Raw genomic sequence first — 21,435 nt, 5'->3', positions numbered from 1 at the left:
GATGGAGTATGTGGGATTTCGGGGTTAGCATGACATGTTGGTCATGTTGCTGTTAGCATAAACAAAACGTGTTGCACAATGCTTGCACACTGTTGCACTTTTATCCACAACTTTCTTTCCGCTGTCATCGTATGTCACTCTAAATGCAAAGTGGTCCCATACAGCAGACCTATAAAGTGCTGCTGGCGCGTCTTCCAACTCCTGTTCTTTCCCACTCACCACACCCACATAATTCTCCACAACAACGGATTTTTTTCTGCTACACCTGGCTACGCTGCTTCGCTTCTTCTTCTTCTTGTTTACTACTGGTGGTTGGCTTTGGTCGCAGTACCGCCACCTTCTGCTCAGGAGTGTAAACGCTTCGCCTATGAGAAAATAGAGCAGCGCATGAACCAAACGCAACACACGCGAACCGAACCGAGACAGTCGAACCAAACGGTTCGGAAGGTTTTCATAAACCATTCCATCCCTAATATATATATATTTGATATATCAGTATCAAATTGGGACATCCCTAGGCAACGCTGACAGTTTTATAAAAAAAACAACAACAAAAAAAACAAAAGGGCTAACTAATGAGAAAAGTAATCCATTTTACCAACAGCAGATTTAAAGGAACATATGAGAGGTTTGTATCCCCAAGCAAGGCGTATTGGGGAGCAAATGTTTGTTTGAACAAGATTCTGGCCTTTAATATGATATTTGAACTGTTGTTTGTCTAATTTTAATCACTGAATTTGAGGGTTGAGCTTGAAGTGAAGCTACATAAAGAGATTGTATAATATACAACTAAAGCAATAAAGTGTCGATGGGGAAATAATTTGGTCATCTTTATTAAATGTTTATGCTGGAAACACTACCTCATAAAACAGAAGAAGTCTGAATGCAAACATGCTAATCCTTGTAAACATTAAGCCTTGTTAAGAGCTTAAATGTAAAAATATTATGTTTTTAAATACATCTGGATCTATGAAAAAGTGACCCCATCCAGGAGAGAAATCTCAGCTGTGCTGCTGCCATTAACACCTTTGTTTATAGATGTTGGAGCTAGGCCTGTTTCTCGGAGTTGTCCTGTTTCTCTGACTGTGACTAACTGGATTTACTCTCTTTCATCCTCTGACATGGCAGCTGGCTCGGAGCTCATCTGCCTGGCTGTGTGTTTCATGAACAGGGCCGCCTTTGGGACTGGTTGAAAGTTGCCTTTTTTCCCCCTCTGCTTCTTTTTCTGTCGGCTTCTGTCTCCTTGAGCCCCAGTTGGTCTCGGCAGATGGCCGCTAATACTGAGCCTGGTCCTGCAAGAGGTTTCTTCCTGTTAAAAGAGAGTTTTCCTCTCTACTGTCGCTACAAGCATGCTTTTTGTGAGGGATTGCATTTGAGTCAATGAGTCGATGCAATCAACTGGTTTTCCTTAGACTGAAAACTTTTAACCAAACTGACTGTATGATCTTGTTGAATTGTCTCTATAAAGTGCCTTAAGATGATGTTTGAATTGGTGCTATATAAATTAAATGAACTGAATGTGACAGCGGAGATAATTAAAAAAATAGGTGTGATTAGATTAATACAATCAAACATTCATAGATCTCCATTAAGTCTTGTTAGTTTAACTCTATTCTTTCAGACTTTTTATATCTAAATGATAAACTATCTTCTCGGTCATACCTGGCAAAATAACACCTGCACAGTTCCTACATAAAACAACGTGTTTACATAACATTTAGATGATGCTTATTTTCATTAACTGTAATCTGATTTCTCAATAAGTCTAAAGAGAATTATCTAATAAACCAGTTAGATCTTTGATTTACTGCCATTTATAGTTAAGGGGCAATTATAGCTCAGGGAAATGCAAAGAGAAACTCCTCTTCTGTGTCCATCTTTAAAACAAATTAGCTAACCACAACAGCAGAGCATCAATAATTCAATATCTCAACAGAAGTCATTCTACAGATCACTGATGAGATTATACAACTGTGGTTGTTGAGAAGCTGGTTAATAACACAGGTTTTACTGGACTGTATTAAGCGGATGTGGAAAAGGAAAGGAAGTACAACAAACCAATCAATAGCAGCAGTTTTTACAACTAGTTTAAGGAGAACATGTTCTGAAGACATAGAATTACACCATCTTAAATAAAAATTAAAACACCAACAATTTCCTTAAATTGAACAATTTTTTAAAATCCTTCAATAATATATTTGCTACCCTTAATTACAAACAGAGAACCATCACTAATCAATAAGACTGTTTGCACAACAGCTGCCAAACACATCGGTCTACCTTTCCAGGAAATTAACCCGGGTGCCGGGGGGGGGGGCAGGTTTCACTCCACCGCCGCTTATCTGGTGATAACTTTAATTCCTCTGAGTATAGGATCACACACTTTACACACAGAGCCAACAGATACACTCAACATTCAAGTAAAAACAGGTCTAATGTGTGACGGGCGTCAGCGTACAAGAAGTGAGAGAACTGAGAAAGGAGAGACGGACAGAGAGAAGGAACAAATACAGAAGAAAAAAAAAAAACTCCAGTCTCAGTAAAGGTTTCAGAAGGAGGACACACCCATGGTGTTCCCTGCAAACCTTTCATTATAGACGCATAAATGATAGCTCTGCTTAAAGCAACCAACCGGCTAGCAAAACTTTGGTCTTACAGACGGGGCCACTCGGAAGGATTCCAAGCAACAAAAGAAACATCGAAATAAAAGAAGTCGTGTCCGTTTTCCTTTCGTTGGCCGCTCCTCGTTCCCATAGTTTCAAAAGAGGGGACATTTTTTAAGCTTGCCCAAACTTGTCCTCAATCTACTCCATCTATGTTCCAGCAGGTCAAAGCAACAATGACTATAGGGTGTACACAGAAATATGCATGGTATGCCTATGCTTCACTGATCAGCTGATTGTAGCAAGGGGAGAAAAATAAATAAATAAATACATGAAAAAAGGCAGAAGTTATCCAAATGCGGGAGAGGGCCTTGTAAAAGCATCTACACCACTTAAACCATGGATATTTTCCTTTTTACAGCCACTAAGTTGTTTTCGTTTGAATGGAAAGGGCAGCACATTATGGTGGAGAGGAAGGAAAACAAGGCTTTTTCCAATTTATTCGCATATTAAAAACCTATGAAGGCCTCACTGAAAACATGATCTGATCTGAAAACAAAATACTACATATGTAACATCTCATGGAGCATTGCTGAGCCCCCTCATCTAAATGTGGATTTGGCTACAGCACATCTGTAAACCTGCCAAAACATGGCTTCCAGCCTAAATGGACAGACGAGGCAAAAAGGAGTTTTAATCACAAAAGCAGATAAGCAGCCCATGGTAAAGGCTAATTTATGCCTCTAACGCTTAGCCTCCGCAACCGTCAAAACTGTCTCTGTGGGTGACCACGCACCCCGCGAAGAGGTTTTGCAACAGTCGTCGCGCACCTTAAAAAAAATCCGGACTACACCTCGGACAGTCGCAAACCCACGCAGACCTCAAGCGGAAGTGCGCAGACAAAAAGCAGCTGTGATTGGTCCTTGGTATGCCTTTCCGGCTGTCTGTGTGGTCGTCCTTCTCGATTCGGTGCCGGGGTAAGCCGAGGAACAACTACAACGGACAACTATGACGAAAGGTTAATCGGTCTTTTTGCCAGCTCCATTAACAGAACCTGTTCCTCTTTGATGTCTAGCAACTCTAGATCCATCCATGGTATCTTGCAGACGCGCCGTTGTTGTTTTGGAAGATAAACACTCCTGCCGGCACCGCCAATCTTTTCGTGACCATCTGCCAAAGTTCTCGAATAGGCTCCCCCTTACGCTTTGGTGGGAAATTGCTGTGCGTCCCTAGAAATTCCAGACCAGCAAAACTGGTTTGCGACCAGACCCAAGCGACATTTGATGTGTGCGGTTGCAGAAGTATAATCTGCCCTTAAGTCTGGGGCAGCTGCAGAGACCTACAGAGAGCCTCAGCTTCTGAACCCAGAAGCAGCAGCTTTGACAGGTCATGGAACCGATGGGGGTCAGCACCCCTGGAGAAATGAAGACAAAATACCAAATCCATTTCATATAATGACCTACATTAGTGCAGAAAATGTAACGGGCAATTTGACAAATGTTAATGATTTAAAAATGAGAGGTATTTCATATTTAGCTCCAACTGTATTGAGATAGGATCACAGAGCAGTAAAATTTAGGCTCCCCTGATATATTAAATGATGAACTATTACACTGTTTTTATCTTACTCGTTTGCTATAAAGCATAGCAAAAAAAGAAAGAAAAAAAAACTTGCCCCACCCTGGCCCCACTAGTAAAACTGGTCCTGAACAAAGTATTAACCAGCAGTCGCTGATTATAAATGCTGGCCACACTGGTGTCTATTTTTTAAAAGCTGTATATCAGTTAACAAAACCTAACTACAGTGTTTAAGTCAGCTGTTGTACAAAATCCCATTCCAACAATAGAAAGTATGCGGCTCTAAAACATTCTGAATGTGGAAAAAGGTTTAAAAGGCGCAGACAGGTTTCCTCTCTGTGCGAGTCTGAACTGTAAGCGGAGAAGGTAAAGCTAAGCCTCTTCACAAGGGACTAAATAATGAAGCAACAAACACTCCTTTTGTTACCACGCCAAAAAGAAAAAATCAAAGCGATCATTCACATATATAGGAGGATATTCACCTGAGAGCTGCGCGCAGGTAACCGTCCGCAGAGGGTGGGCGTTTCAGTGCACACAATGATAGGGAGGGGGTGATAAGCACAGATTGGACTTTGACTTTAGCTCTACGGTGAGGCAAAGTGTCCCGGGGGGGACTTCCGTGTCCTCTCACCTGTCCTATCAGGAAATCTCGTGATAACAGGCGGAGAAGCCTCGTTTAAAATCGCGTCTTTCAAAAACCCAGCAAACAGTGAAGAGCCGAAGTGCCACTTTAAAAAAAAAATTCAAAAAAAGTCTAATTCCCATTCAAACCTAGCCAAATAAACCGGACTAGTTTTAGTTTCCTATATAACCGCCTCTTACAGCACAATAAAGTTAAATACAACTTCCCCAAGATAAGTTATTCATCAACGGAAGGCAGGCATTCATGCTAGCTCGGTTAGCGCTATGCTAAGCCGCTAGCTGCGTTCCCAACAACTAAGTTAAGCAAAAGCTGCTTCTGTTCCAGCAAACAACCTCAAACAAGCTGCACGGACCGCAATAGGACAGCAGGGGGGCAGTTACCGGTTCAACAGACACTTTCAGCAGCGTTCCTTCTCTAAATCCAGAAGTGTTGGATGGCTTCGGGCCTAGCCGACTTCTCCTGCCTCCCCCCTCCGACCCCACCAGGCTGGGTGGAGAGTTTGGATGAGACAACAAAAATACCCCGAAATATGTCCAGTCCGATGTAAAAACCCGAGCAGAGACACAACCCCGAGCATAAAGAGGTAGAGGACCGAGGAAAACACCCACCTCTGCAGCGTAGGCTCCTCTGTTCTCCTCGCCTTGGCTTGTTGTTCACTTGTCTGTTCTTCCTCTCCGCTGGGGGGGAGGAAGAGGAGGGGGCCAGTGTGAGATAAGAAAGGAGGATAGAAGATATTTCTAAATATCTAAAAGAAAGATCGCTTTATTCTCAAATAACTACGGCTATGTGGTTTCTGAATGTCAAAAACGATCCAATAAACAGAAGAAACTTTTAGTCACTTCGATGAGAAAGGTAGGAGGGGATCCTCCACCTTCCCAGGACTCCACCCCTATGACTAACTGACATCAAACACAATCAAATAAATTATACTTCTGATACCTTTTTATTCTGCTTCAACTCGACTCATTCAAATATATATATATATATATATATATATATATATATATATATATATGAATGAATAAACAAATCATAAAGATCAGCTCGTTTCATTTATTTGCTCTGTCTTCCTCACCTTTTATCCTGACAGGGCAACAATGATGTCAGGATAAAAGAGCCACCTCTTCCTTGATTTGCAATTGAACGCAAAAATGGCTGCATTTTGAAAAGAGAGCTCTGGAAACCTGTCTATGTTTTCTATTCCCCATTTATTTTTATTTTTTTACTACTTTTATTTCATTTAATATTGAATGATCAGCACCCTCTCCACCACACAGTGGTCAGACAGCGGAGCACCTTTTCTCACAGGCTGCTCCAGGTCCGCTGTCGAAGGGACAGATACAGGAAATCTTTCCTACCATATGCCATCACATTGTACAATAAAAAATAAACTCTTGTTTCAGCATACAGTAACCAGCACTGTACTGTACTGCACTCCATATTTTAATACTTATTTATAATCTGTTCACTGCACCTCAGGACTGTTCACTGCACCCTTATTATGTAAATTACCCTTATTATGTAAATTACCCTTATAATGTAAATTACCCTTATAATGTAAATACGCGTGGATGTTATGTTATTTTTACTTTTTTCTTATCTTATTGTGTTGTGACTGTCACTATGTGTAAAGCTGCTGCTACACTGCAATTTCCCAGCTTGGGATAAATAAAGTACATCTATCTATCTATCTATCTATCTATCTATCTATCTATCTATCTATCTATCTATCTATCTATCTATCTATCTATCTATCTATCTATCTATCTATCTATCTATCTATCTATCTATCTATCTATCTATCTATCTATCTATCTATCTAATCCCATGTAATATAGTATTATAATATATATATTTATGTATTAGAATGATTTATAAATTACTTTCTATCAAATGTCTTGTAACTTTTAAAAGGGACATATTTTTTTATTTCGAATTATTACAAAATAAAATCTGCCTCGGATGAAGAGAGAGCAGTGGATAAACCTAAACCTTGGTAGAGTTCAAATGCTGCCACCTTGTGGTCGAAATTAGAAACTTCTCCCACTGAGCTGTCTATCAGTTATTGAAAATGGTGTAACTGATTTTACATGAATGAAAAAAAAACGTACATTTGTATTATTTAACCCAACATTATTACATTAAGATTTAAGTGGCACCATTATGTTTAATTCAATTGGTTTGTTAATAGTACCAAGTTCCACATCTCCAGATCCAGAAAATAATTGTGATTTATTACTCCCTATCTTCAGGTCAGTTCAGACTAAATTTACAAGACTTAGGGCTATTTAATCAAATACAGAAAAATTAGATTTAATGTAATTCAGTAATAATTATTATTCAATTTATTGTCAGAGCTATGCACGTGGCAACAGTGGAGAGGAACAACCTATTTCTGCCAGTGAGAACCCACCAGACCTCAAGGTTCTTGATTGTATTGTGTCCATGTGACTGGAGCAATCGATTTAGCCGCCTCCTAGTCACTGTTAACCATTGTGCGTTAATCCTATTTCATCTATATTACAACGTTGTAGCTATGTTTTCCGAGGAAGGAGAAGGTGATGGGAAGAGGGACAAGTGTCAGCACCCCCCTCCTTGGACATCTTATGCAAAACATTACCTATTGTCTCTCCTGTGCAATAACTTCTCTCTCTCACTGTGCGATAACACATGCCTGGTCTGTGTAATTTTCTACATATTTTTAAGGTCAGTGTATCTCTGCAATACAATCAACTACTTTCAAGTCTTCCCATAGCTCTCTACTTTGCAGATATTTTTTATATCTAAAGGAAACATATTCCAGGACATTACAACCTTTTTCTTTTTTAATGCTTTTTTTGGTGCTATATACACTCTTTTTATATTGTCTGTTATATTTTTATCTTTAATGACATCTTGCTTTAACTCTTTGTACTCTATAAGAGCTACTGGAACCAGAATTTGCCTGAGGAAGTAATCCCAAGGGATAAATAAAATTGAGTCTAATTCTAAGTCTTCTAAAGCTTTCTCTTTGAGATGTCTCTTCTCATTTCCCTGACCTGTTTCTGTTACAATTCTTTTCAAATTGACTGCTCTCTCCAAGTACTTACCTGCCACCCTCCTTTGCTCAACAAAAGTCTTTCTCACTTCTTCTCGAACACTTCACTCTCCATCTGGCAACTTAATTGTAAGACAAACCTTTCTAGATTTCACAATAAGGTGTCATCTGCCTTTATTGCAACAGATATCGCTTAGATAGATCGCTTAGTCTTAGTTACATTTTATTTTATTCTTCAAGGAGAGGATTAAACTAAACGAAAACAAAATGGTGCAGAAGTTCATAATAAAAAATATTGGATATAATTTATTGTACTGAGAAATTGTCATTTAGGCGATTTTGATATCCTTAGTTATAGCTGAAGCTAGACGAAGCATAATTATACTTAATTAATATTTGGAAATTACTGTAATGATGCCATTAGTCACACTATCTTTGAACAATTGGGAGTAATACATTACAATATTTCTTCGTACATTGAAGGTACATTGTCGGAACAACCAAACACCTTTAAGAGTTATTAAAGTGGATTTGTTTTTCACAATATTACATTTGTCATTCTATTTTCTTCCTTTTCCTTAAACTTATAAAATGTCCACCATACCATGTTAATTACTGAAAGTCTGTGGGCTATATCTAAATAAGTGTTAATTGAAGGAATTCCCTAAGGAATGAAATTGAACCTAGACCATCTGCAGAAAGACACGGATTTGAAAGGAAGCAATGGAGGTTTAATCCTCCGGTGAATAATGCTGCATGTAAATTTTGGATTTTGGAGTAAATTAATGATAAGGACCTAAAATAAAACATGGAAAAGATAAATAAAATGAAAGACAACAACGTATGATGGGAGGAATATGGCAATAAGTATTTTGAGAAACTATGCTGGTGGAAGGAAGGAAGGAAGGAAGGAAGGAAGGAAGGAAGGAAGGAAGGAAGGAAGGAAGGAAGGAAGGAAGGAAGGAAGGAAGGAAGGAAGGAAGGAAGGAAGGAAGGAAGGAAGGAAGGAAGGAAGGAAGGAAGGAAGGAATCAGCGTTGACCTTAAGTTCATACATAATAAACATATTTTTATTGTTTTATTTTACTAATTTTTTTCATTATGTTGTCATTTTCAAATTTTAATAAATGCTTAAATGCTGTTTGATTAAAATGCACTATAAATCATTAAAAAAGAAGGGCAACAGAATAAAATAGATTTAAATAGCTCACTGGTCAGTTGTGCTGTTTTCAGAAGATGCTGTGGGGAATGGGACAAAGATCCAATAATTAAACTGAAATGAACATTTTATAGCCATAATTATCATGGTGACATAAAGACCTGAATACCATCTCATGTGTAAGCTAATCAGCCACCATCATGTTTGCTTTTTTTGGTTAATTAAAATATAGAAAAAGTTAGGTTTTATTAATGTACAAATATTAATCAGTTTTTTAGAGAATCTCTAATGCATTGATTTAACTTACACAGTAGAACAGAGAATGGTACAAAATCTTTTCTTACAATCTTTTTATAATAAAAAGTGTATAAAGAACAAAATCGGATACTGACCTGACTTTCAGTCAGTTTTGTATTGTTTCTGATCATTGTCACATTTTAATAATTTAGCACCTCTACTATATTTACATCTTACATTTTCACTCAAACTTTACTTGTTTGTATTTATATCAAGGCATGTCATACTGCTGTTATATAACTAAAGCAAACTGGGCAGAAATCTGACAAAAGCCTCATATTTGCTCAGATTTTGTGTAAATTCCAATTGGGAAATTTAAAAGACTGAAATTAATTTTTATAATTCTGTCAAATAATCATCATTCATTTAAAGATTTGATAAAGCCATGAGCCACCGTACATGAGTGTCCAGCAGACAAAATCTCTCATACAAGCAACATCATGAAGTTGAGATTAGTTTATGTTATTTAAGAGTCACTTTTGCAACTTTTCCAACCATTTTAGCCATATGTCCGGTGTGTTGGTTTAGGATGTAGCCATAGTTCAGTTTAAAATCCCTGAGGCCGTAGCCAGATGGCACCTTGAGATAAGTTTATCGCATCTGGATTTCCTGACATCCGTTGAGAGAGCCTGGAGAAATCTTCTTAAACTGCCTAGAAATGTAGATCTGTCGGATTAGCCATTTTAGATTATTACCCGGAGCGTCTGTTTTGATCTGGTTTCCCTTCTGGTGTTGTGGACTTGATAAAAAGGCACTCTGCATAACAAATTTGCTTTACTGTATCTCCAGAGGTGGGATAAAGTTGCAGGATTGCCAAACAAGATTTCATTTACAAAAACGTCCTTATAACTATTTTTGCGCTTACCTTTTATCTTTTAGACCCTAACATGAAGTCCTATTGTGCTGTGCACCAGCACTCATAGATTAACCCAGCTAATCTGGATTAGAGGCAGTACCTCCTGCAGACAACTGCCACTGTCTGCGAAGTCTGCTGTCAGTATGTCGTAGCGTCGGTTTGGCATGAGAAAGATAAGAAGCATTTAAGAAGGGGAACTCCCACCATGCTGTCACAGAACTGATGAGATAAACTCACAGGAACTGCACGAAGAGGCTGAAAGGTGAAAGTTCTATTTAACATTGTTTATTCATATTCTAAATGTACTGTAATGTTTCATGTAATCTCATATATATAACATAGATGCTCCAACTCCAAATTACAGCACAGCTAGGAGTAGAATATTTGCATTACTAGGAATGCATCGCTTTGCTGAGATGTAATTGTTTATACATACATTTGTGTGCATGCATTTTAAAGCTGATGATATTAGCTGTTTTTGCTCAGATGTTGCTTTAAAAACGCTTCATTATTTTATTGTGTGACTGAAATATATTTCAGCAATAGGAGTTGAGAATGAAACATCTGTTACAGCGTTCAGCGGTAGAAGTTTTTTTCGGCTTGTCGTAACAGCTTTGGGATTGATCCCACATGGTCAACACATTCTGGAAAGTTGGTACTTTACCAAATGATATGGCTGAATAACTTCTTTGTTTTTTCTCCTCTTTTTTTTAAAGAAATGTGGATTATTTCTGCTATCTGGAAAAACTAAAGGGAATATTTTTTTTTTCTGGAGGAGGTCCTGGATATCTTATCTGAGGCTTTGCTGAGAAGAAGCAAAGCATGCAAGGCTGTCAGGTTGGCACCAAGCCGCGCCACTGGCTGACTCTGATCTCCGGGATGCTGGAGTGTCTGGGCTTTGCTGGTGTGGTGTTTGGTTACGCCTCTTTGGTGTTTGTGCTGAAGGAAGACAGGTACTTCAGTGAACTCTGCAACAACGACACAGATAGCAACAGCACTTTGATAGAGACAGGTGAGCAAACTGCAGGAGTCCCCCTCCTCTGTGGCGCACTATTAAGTGGTAGACTGCTTGGCTACACCACATTCATTGATTTATGGTCAAATTTAACCATATACTGTAGTCACAGCTGCACTGGGGCACACTAACAGAAGCAATGCTGAGGCACTGCTGAGCCCTCAGACCTCCATCACTAACAAATGTGGGCAAAGTATCTGGCCCAAGCGTACAATAACTGAAACGGGTGGAGCTAGGGTTTCAAAATGGCGATCTTCCAATTGTAGGACAAACTCCTACACCCTACACCTCTCAGTTAAAAGCTAACCCCTAAAACAAGGAACAACAATGGTTTTAAATAACATTATAATGTCTTTAAAAGGACAACTGTATTATGTTGGATAAAAAATCGTATCACATAACAGGATTAGTAATTCTGAGTTAACATATTACCTTTTGACAAACGTGCAATTTTTCCTTTTTGATTTCTATTCAAACATAATCATCACAGATTTTTATAGTGTATCTCAAATTTATTATGACACTTAGAAGGAGGAGCAGAAAAGGATGCTGAATTTATATGCATATATGTATACATCTTTAAAAAAAGTATTTTTCTCTTAGTAGTCGCCTAATTGATTTTTTTTTTTAAACTTTCTGTTTATTTTGAAATAAATAGAAAGGCAGGTATATTACAAATTTGTAACATTTATAACGGTCAATGATAACATATGGCTGTCTGTTTTGACGGGAATGAAAATAATCCATCCTTACAGATGCAAATGCATATTTACACACACTGTATAAATTTAAACATACCAATTTTTTCTTAGTCTGACAATATATCAGACCAAATGCTAAAGGTTTAAGGCCAATTAGTACAAAATATTTTATTATGGTATCATTTCTTTATAATAAGAGAGGAATTTTGGTAACATTTTATTCGAAGGGCTGTATATAAGGCTGACATGATACTTTCATAAACATTACATCACACTTATGCAAACTTATCACTCATCATTGCAGTGTCACTGAGTAAATGATGACTCTTTAAGGGTAAAGTTGACATGATCTAAAATGTCTTTGCTATGACTACCTGACATTAACCAAGGAACCATACCCAGTCTCAAATGTGTCAAATAGATATCATCAAACTTTATAAGGTTATCCAGCTTTATGTGTCAACATATATAAATACATGACACAATCATAATGCCGTCATGTCAGCCAAAGTTAAGACTAACAACAAATGTGATTTTGGAGAATGAAATAACCAAAACAAAGTTTATGTCATAAGTCATTTTGTATTTCAGGATAAAACCTCAATCTGTCTAATTATTCAATAGGATGTCCTCCTGGAAACTGGGGTTTGCCAATAAGATTTTAGTGAAGTCCAATCAGCTTTATTGTGTTTCACTGTCACTGGATGTTTTTTCTGCACTGGTTTCCAGTCACCTTCAGTATTTGGTTTATTGGGTATTAAATATTGAAATAGGTCAGCTCCCCTCTGTCTTTCCAAGCTTCTGTTGGTCCATGTTCCAGTTCAATCAGCGAGATCAACCCAAAAAGTAACATCAACTGTGTCAAGATCACAGCTGGAAAAGACCCTGGACTGCTTTTCCCTTGGATATTAGAATGGCCCAGTCTCTATACATTTTGAAGTCTTTGTTATAAACCTACCTGTTTGCACTGGCCTTTAACTGAAGCAGAGCAGATATTTTTTAATGAACGTTTATTTTCTAAATTATTAGTATTTAAATTTTTATTTACATTTTTTTTTTTTTTTTACCATATATTTTTTTTATTGGGTTAGATGGGTACAAAACATTAATTTACATGGGAATACATTTCACTTATCCCCCATCTCCCTACATTCCCAGGAAAACAATGAAAAATATTAACAATAAGCCAACATGATTCTCTCCCTCGTAACGAGAAAACAGGAGGGGAGAACATTTACCGAACCAACAAGCAAATTACTTTATTTACGTTTTTGATTCTTACTATCTTATGTTGTGTGTTTGTTGTATTGTTGGTTGTGTGCAGCACTCTGAGACGAGAAGCCTCTACAATGCATTAAGTTTTCATCGACAATTGTAAAACTGTCCTGGTCTTTCCAGCTGCTATACGTCGATCTCAGAGTATGGCTTTAATGATTTGGAGTGAATTGATGCAGACAGCTGTACATTGTTCCTGAATTCTTCACTCAGGATGAGTGATTACTATAAAATCTGTACCTTTGTGTAATTATCTGAGTAAATAGTAAAAAGTCTCTTTGGAGTACTAACCAAAATGTAACTTATTACATTACCGAGAAAACTGAAATAAAGATCAAATCCAGGTCTTTGTTGAACAATATAGAGTGAAATTCCAGGTGCATCAGACTAGAAGCTCTGATTCGTTAATAATATCACCTAGTCAAGCAGTCTTTTGTGTTAATTGTAATTATATATATTTTTTCATCTAGTAAAACAGACTAAACTATTAAAAGTCTCCAGTTTGGGTATTATTATAATTATTCTTATTATTCATTCCTATTATAGAAACCATAAAATGTTCCTGAAACCAAAAAAGGCAACAAAATTAGCATTTTATATCCAGACTAGAAAAGTGTTTTGAGTGTTTAAAGTGTGTTTTTCTTTGTTATGAATAAATCAGAAATCAGATAAAAAAAAAAACATCTCAAACACACCCAAACAGATGATGGTGAATCCTGGGAGCTATTTCTGACTTGTTTTTTCCCTCTTATTATTATTGCAATAAACCTGCCCCTTAATGGGGGCAATGTAGCTAACCAGCATTAACAAAAACAAACTATATTCAGACAACATTTTTATCACCTAAAATGAATAAAAACTGCAATTTAAAGGGAAATACTAAAACATACAGAGATTCCGGATTCATAAACCTCATTTTTATATTTATCAAATTATTTTTAAGCAGTGTTAACTGGTGTTTAATGTTTTGCACAAGTCAGTTCTTATCAGCTGTTACTGAACCTTTTTCTAAAAGTGACATTTTGTGTTTGCTCTTTATTATATTTATACATTACTACACAGATACAATATTCAGATTTTTTTCAATCTTGTGCCTAAAACTAAAACAAAGGATGAAATTAGTGCAACAACTAATAAAAAGGGTCTTCTCCTGACTTACACCTTGAAGATCCTTTTGATCCTTTCCTTACCTCACTGCAGACTATGGCTTATAAATGGATGTAAAAGGGCAAATCCTATTTGCACAGGTGACGTTTATTAACTCACCTGATCAGATTTAGTATTCTGTCAACAAGACTATAGATCTGTACTGGATCCAAACATATTCTGAAATATTTGTTCACCTTTTCCACTTGTCTCTCTGTTCAATGTTACTGGATATTGTTAACAATATAAATGGGTTAAAAGCTTTGAATTGATCTGTCATGGTCCACCTCCGTGTGCGCATAGTTTTTACTCATTTTATGGGTGATAAAACACAAGTTGCTTGTTAAATGTTCTCCATGTCTTAATGTTTCTCTTTCTTTCAGACTGCAGCAGACAGGATGAGCAGTTTTCACTGATTTTCACGATCGCCTCCTTCCTAAACAACTTCCTGAGTCTGATCAATGGCTTCCTGTTTGATCGATTCGGAACCATGGTGACCAGGCTGCTGGCAATGTAAGTTCAGGCATCAATCTGCATGCAGTCAGGGCACCAAGGCACTGAGGGGTTACTGGGTTCTTGGTTCTGCTTAAACATCCTGCCGTTTTGAATACAAAATGTAGGAAGAGGGTTATATTGAATCTGAAACATACATTTTAGCTTGTAGCTTAGTTACTTATTGATTTTACAGTTAGTATGAGAGGAGGAACCCAATGATGAATGAGAAGGGACCAAAGAATATACCAACTCATTTCACCTAATATTGTCAACAACAACTCATCAATATCAGTAGCTCATTCACAGAACATATGGTGACAATTCTAACCACAATTTGATCTTTTTGGAAGAAGAAATAATCTATCTATCTATCTATCTATCTATCTATCTGTCTGTCTGTCTGTCTGTCTGTCTGTCTGTCTGTCTGTCTGTCTGTCTGTCTGTCTGTCTGTCTGTCTGTCTGTCTGTCTACCAATCTTACTTAACTGATACTCCTTTTACAGTGTTTAAACAATCTTTTCAAAGATTTCTGCCTAATTTTCTATTAAATTCACAGCTTGGCTGATTGGAAACAGATACAACCTTACCAGGGCTTGTTGGCATATTATTTTCTATTAGCTCTTAACATGTAGGTAAAAAAAAAAAAAAAAAAAAAAACTCTAAATACATATAATTCCCCCAAAGATGATTGTATGCTTCCAGGGGCAAAAATCATTTAAATAAAAGTGATAGAAAAAGTAGTTTCAAATATGTTCAGCTAATAATATACCTTCAACTTTTTTAGGTATTCAATTTTTTTTTTCTCTTTCTAGATTGTTGTACACCACTGGAACCCTTCTAGTGGCTTTCTCCAGCGCAGGTTTGTAAACATCTTATGCAAACTTATATATCGAATTCATTTATTAGGTTCCAATGGACTAAAGAGAGAATATCTCAAAGTGTATATATATATATATATATATATATATATATATATATATATATATCTAATACGTTTATTAATGTCCTCTGTAAATAAAAGATTGCTGTCATTCCTTCTCCTTCATTGCTCTGCAGCATCTTCCCTGTTGCTTTTCCCTGCCTTGTCCTGCATCGCTGTGGGAGGAATTCTGCTCCTTATGACTAACATGCAGGTGATTCCACTTTAAATGGGCTGTTTGTTCATTGCCATTCAAATAAAGGAGGGAGTTATAACTGCATAATTTCCGTCTCTTATCTTGGGAAGGTTGGGAATCTCTTTGCGGCTCATCGATCCACCATCATCACCCTGTACAACGGAGCCTTTGACTCTTCTTCTGCCGTCTTTCTAATCATCAAGGTAAATTCCCACTACCTCATGTCTGCTTAGAGGAAAGCTTTGAACACACATTTTTATATTTGTTTTTGGTAAATTAGAGATCTGACCTTAGAAAAGAAATTTCATAAACAGACAGATTTAGTGACTTTGAATGAGACTGGCAGAGAGGAAGAAGATGTTTATCTTCATCAGAGCACAGAAGCTACAAGAGGAGAGAGAATCTGGAAAGAGAAACATTTAGATGATTGATTTAGATTTGTAATTTTAATTGAAACTGGTTATGATTTTGAAGAGAGATAGTAATAAGATTTATTTGGATGAAGATTGCAACAGATTGCAACAGAAACACAAATCTAAGAAACAAAAGCAAGAAATCAAAACCAGGAGATGCCAGGGAGAAAACACACATGAGGATTCAAGCAATGAAGAGAAACCAGCAATGAAGAACTGCACATGAGTGGTATATATGGGGGACAGAACAAAAACTGGGGTAATCAACTGATAGGGAGCAGATGTGGATAGAAGCAACTAGAAGGGAGCTATGTGAAAGGAGACTGGCACAAGAGGGCGACAGTCAGTAACTCAAAAAGTAACACAGCTTAAATATAAAACAAAATATGATGAGGTTAATATATCGTTTAACTGAAAGTTATGCAGTATACATGTTATGTTATTATTTAATACAAGTTATATATTAATGTTTATTTAAGTTTCTTTATTCCTTGTTTGTTTTAAAATGTTTGAAGAAATTCATTACGGCGTTTTACAATGATGAGAATAGACTCTTAAAATATGGCTTTTAGCACAATCTTATGCTTTCAATCTCAACCGAAATATTAAATGAGTTCTGTATGCAGACTGAAGCAGGGCAGTTTCAACCTTTTAAAGCATTTGATGAATCTGTTAGATAATGAAGACATGTTACAGCAGTTTTGGGGTTTGGGCAGCTGCAACTGGATTGTTATTCTATGCAGACTGCATAATGCATTGGAGTCAGTGTCCATGGGGCATCTTCACCTGATCTTATTACTCTCTGTTGCCATCCCTCTATAGAGAAAAATCATACTGTGGTATTTGTGCATTCAATTATAATGGTTGCTGTTAGGCAATCCTTAAATCAAATCTAAGTTTACGTTGTATTTATTGAATTAATTGTTATATGTAAATCAAGCATTTACACAAACAACCTAAAAATGCAACAGAGACACATGATGCTATTTGGGACATAGAGTCCATCTTTCCCTTAGCAACAATAAAGTGTTTCAAAATTATGATTATTTGATTTTTCTGAAAGTAGCCTAACAGTTTTCTGAAAGGGGATAACTAATAATAGCGTTTTCTTTGCTTTGCAGTTTCTATATGAGCAAGGAGTGTCTCTCCACTCGTCCTTCTTGGCCTTGTCCCTCTGCAGCGTCGCTCACCTGGCGAGGACCTTCCTCCTCATGCCGAGAACCCACATCCCCTACCCTCTACCCCAGTGCTACACATACGGGTGAGAGTGTTATCGCTTGTTGTTCTTCGCTTTCTCCTCTGGGGCTGAAACCTGTTGACATGCCCTGTGTCCTGATGCTCAGGGTGAACTGTGGCCAGTCCAACAGTTATAATGTGGAGCAGCTGGAGAGGACGAGGGAGGCTAAAATGAGACTGGCTCTGGATTCCAGTGAGAAGGAGGAAACAATGAGGTCAGACGAAAAAGAGATGGAAAACGCAGAAAAAGGTAGAAACCCTAGTCTGATAGCAGGTGATTACCTCAACAAAGAGTGCAAAAAACTTAAATATAAGTACATCTACTTAGATAAATATATTACTTAAATGCACATAAAGTTTCCAGTGCAAAATATACGCAAATAAAAGAAATACCAAACAAAGTTACTATTTGACAAAATAATTCTGGTCCATTTCATAAAGAGAGGAGATATTGGCCTTAAACTCTTATTCAGTAATTAAGAGATGCAAAAAGATATGAGGACAAATTAAAATGTGATCTGGAAAAAAAAATCTAATTTGTGTATCTCTTTATTTTGCTTCTTTGTTTAAAATATATAAAATCCCTCTTTCAGAAAAAAACATTCACATGCCGACATGTGCCTAGTTGTATTTTAGATTAAAATTTTATATTAATAAATATTAATACATCTTACCCACTTTGTACCTTCCACAAAGCTAAATATTTAACATTCATAAACTCTAGGTGCAAATGATTGCTCAAACCCCAAGTTGAATTTCTTAGGGGATATGAAATAACAGACCAACACAAACTTCAGCAGAACTGCTAAGTAGAAGGAAAATCCCAGATGTAAACTTTTTCTTTACAGATAAAAATCTGTAGCGCTCTTTGCTCCAAATCTCTGGAACAAACTTATGAAGTCCCAATAATCCCCTAATTAGATTTTGCTGAAACTGAAGTCAACACGTCTGGGGTTTATACTGGGATGACAGGAATTGATTAACTGCTCCAAATCATTGTATGTGTCCCTCTGCCTCATTAAGTGTCGAGTTTCCGGAGCTGTGTCCTGTCCTGGTTCTTCCTCTGGCATCTGTTGTGGTTTTCCATAATGCAGCTGAGGCATTACCTCTTCATCGGCACGCTGAACTCCAGGCTGAGTCGGCTGGCCAGAAACGACGCTGACCTGGGTAACTTACCAAGGATCGCTTCTCCAGCTTCCCTTTTCTTCTGATTTTAACTTTCAGATAATTATTATGATTTCTTTTTGACATTTCCTGTGTTTAACCATGTGCCTCTAAGTGAGCCAGTACACCAATGCTTTTGCAATGACTCAACTGTGTGGAGTGGTCTGTGCGCCCTGGAATGGACTCATCTTGGACAGACACAAAGGAAGGCCTCGAGCTGCTGGTAACTCCCTGCTGCATGCTCCATTGCACAGATGGGAGCAGTAACTTTTCTCACCCTTTCTTTTCCTTCTACTGCAGGAGAAACTGAACATGATGCTGACCTGCGCTCCTCCTACCTGTCTCTGTTCCTGACTTCTCTGCAGTGCCTCCTCTTCTCTGTCTGCGCCTCCATCCCTCTCCTCTCGCTGCAGTATCTCACCTTCATCCTGCAGGTTCTCAATAGGTCCTTTCTGTATGGGGGAAATGCAGCCTTCCTTAGCATCGCGTAAGTGGCTGCTACAGAACACAGATGTAGCAGAAAATCATAATTTCACTTTATTTAGGGGTTCAAAGCAAAGTTGACTGAATACAAATGCACACCACACTTTTCAGATTTGTGTCTGTAAAAAATAATTTGATCATTTATAATCCCAATGTGCTGCTGCCCTTAGTGAAACATTGTAGTAGCAGCAGCGTGGTGAGTGGATATCATGGCTCTAATGTGGCAAAGTGTGAGAAAAGGTTGGAGGAGTTTGATTATTTTGCAATGCAGGGTACACCAGGATACACCTGTGATGTTTTGATTTTTTATCGGATTTTAAAGTTATCGTAAATTAATCATTTTCTTTAGATTTTTAAGAGAAATCTGCTGATCTCCTGACCCAATAATTTCACCTAAGTTACATTTTCTGCAAAACAAGTGAGATTCCTTGGACACCATTTAATCTAGACATGGAGATAGCTGTTCTCTGTTAATAAACCCAGTTCTTTTGGCATTGGGAATATTTCTTTTAATACTTTTAAAAGGGGTTTTGGTGTGATGATCTGCATGCATTTTCTTTCTTTCTTTAACATATTCTTCTGGCTACACTTATTCAAGTGTAGCCAGAAGAATATATTAAAGAAACTTGAATAAACTACTTTTTGCTAAGGGATAAGCTGGTTTTCTCCCCAAGTGAACAAACATCATCTCTGATTTTCTTTCTGATTGACTCCTTCTGCCTCAGTTTTCCATCCTGCCACTTTGGGAAGCTGTATGGCCTGGTGATGGCGCTCTCTGCTCTCATTTCTCTGCTGCAGTACCCCTGCTTTGCCTTGGTCAAAGGAGCTCTCCATGGAGATCCGTTTTATGTGAGCTCACTTCAGATTCAAGGCATTATTCTAACATGTTTCTGCATGAGATCTCATGGGCTCTCTGTTTCAGGTGGATGTTTCTCTTTCTCTCCTCACCTTTCTGGTGTTCATCCATCCCGTTTACATCTTCATCTACTGCAGGAGAAAAGCCCACAGCAGGGAGAACATCCCTCTGACTGAAGCTCATTTAGATCCCAGATTGGTTCAAGCTAAACTGTAGAAAATTAACTCATTTTATGTGTTTACATTTCTGCTCCTAAATTTCCATTTGGTTTGTTTTCATTTCATGATTTTTACTAGGAAATAGTAATACGAATATTTTATATTACCTTTTTGTATAAGCAGATTTATGTTTTTTTAATATTTCACAGGAACCAATGTGATTTTTTTGTTGTTGTTTGATTTATTTTTATCAGGTTAAATGATTTTTATTAAGTGAATGAAGTCAGGGTGTATTTCGGTGTTCAGCAGGACTAAAGATTAGAAAATGACTCCATGAGCGTTTCCAGATTATTGGGCTGCCATTGTCTCTCCAGGATCCTGGCCGTCGCCCTCCTGGCATTTAAAAAAAACGACAACAGAATGTTTCTGATAAGAGAATTGATCAATAAATCTCATAGAGAGCTGTTTCACATTGTTTCTGCATTTTGGCTCATTTTTGTTCAATGCAAACCCATACTTATATTTGTTCTACTATTTTGCAAAAAAAGGAGATATTATTTACCACTTTTTATCTGAATAAAGACCAGATCATCCTTTTATAGATGATCTAGTCATCTATAGTTTACATACACTCATCAACATGAATACTATTGTTTTTTGGAAAAGACATTTGCATGTATGCCTCTTCAGGTACAGGCTAACTTGGAGTGTTTTACAGGAAAAACACACAAAAAGAGATTTAAATAAACCCCAACAAAACTCTGCTAAATCCATGCTTAAAAAAAAAAATAAATAACATGCCCCTCACCTCGGATAATCGATGACCCATATATATTTTCCCATTAATTTTTTATTTAAAGCTACAGTGTGTAATAATTACAGGGATATACAGTCAGAAATGTAATATATTATACATAACTATGTTATTTATCATCATCTACGAGCTCAGCCTCTTAACCTTAATATTTGCGTTGCCTTAGAATTCGTTATTTATAATTACATAGGAGCGGGTCTCGCAGCCATGGAGGCAGACATCTTTGCGCTACGGCAGCGCAGAGCCAACAAACTAGCGATTGCGAGATCGCCAAAATGTCACGATGTAGAAAAAATAACGGGTATATTTATTATCTTAAGTCTACATGAACTCTATACCCTACACAGACTATTGAAATACTATCTGTAAAATTATCTATGTAAACAAACCTC

At 37.3% G+C, this 21,435-nt stretch overlaps 2 protein-coding genes across 12 annotated transcripts in view; one reads left to right on the top strand and one right to left on the bottom strand.

Moving 5' to 3' along the window:
* ctnnd1 (catenin (cadherin-associated protein), delta 1) overlaps window positions 1–5,705 on the bottom strand; it is a 39,008-nt gene extending 33,303 nt beyond the window's left edge. For 6 of the 11 annotated variants that reach the window (XM_038290562.1, XM_038290563.1, XM_038290557.1 and 3 more), the window contains exon 1: window positions 5,433–5,705. The gene's annotated coding sequence lies outside the window, so the exon portion shown is untranslated. The other 5 variants (XM_038290564.1, XM_038290566.1, XM_038290569.1 and 2 more) reach the window with 4 other exon arrangements.
* Window positions 5,706–10,285: 4,580 nt separating this feature from the next.
* slc43a3a (solute carrier family 43 member 3a) lies at window positions 10,286–20,704 on the top strand. The gene is made up of 13 exons (XM_038290533.1): window positions 10,286–10,434; window positions 10,889–11,184; window positions 14,693–14,822; window positions 15,617–15,663; window positions 15,861–15,937; window positions 16,030–16,122; window positions 17,454–17,593; window positions 17,676–17,818; window positions 18,592–18,735; window positions 18,848–18,955; window positions 19,033–19,219; window positions 19,941–20,064; window positions 20,138–20,704. Exons 2-13 carry the CDS (start codon window positions 10,995–10,997, stop codon window positions 20,285–20,287), a joined length of 1,533 nt encoding a protein of 510 aa, XP_038146461.1. The 5' UTR covers window positions 10,286–10,434; window positions 10,889–10,994; the 3' UTR covers window positions 20,288–20,704.
* Window positions 20,705–21,435: the final 731 nt, after the last annotated feature.

The sequence above is a fragment of the Cyprinodon tularosa genome, unplaced genomic scaffold (genome assembly GCF_016077235.1).
Source record: "Cyprinodon tularosa strain WSP-4 unplaced genomic scaffold, ASM1607723v1 ctg283, whole genome shotgun sequence".
Classification (NCBI taxonomy): domain Eukaryota; kingdom Metazoa; phylum Chordata; class Actinopteri; order Cyprinodontiformes; family Cyprinodontidae; genus Cyprinodon; species Cyprinodon tularosa.
Note: the sequence above shows the minus strand (reverse complement) of the source record. Positions and strands in the feature narration are given on the sequence as shown.

Bases quoted from the DNA above. Each gene is read 5' to 3' on its own strand.
- slc43a3a (XM_038290533.1), top strand. From the start codon at position 10,995: ATGCAAGGCTGTCAGGTTGGCACCAAGCCGCGCCACTGGCTGACTCTG. The intron at 18,956-19,032 runs GTAACTCCCTGC...CTTCTACTGCAG, and splicing joins AGGAAGGCCTCGAGCTGCTG to GAGAAACTGAACATGATGCT. The intron at 19,220-19,940 runs GTAAGTGGCTGC...CTTCTGCCTCAG, and splicing joins GCAGCCTTCCTTAGCATCGC to TTTTCCATCCTGCCACTTTG.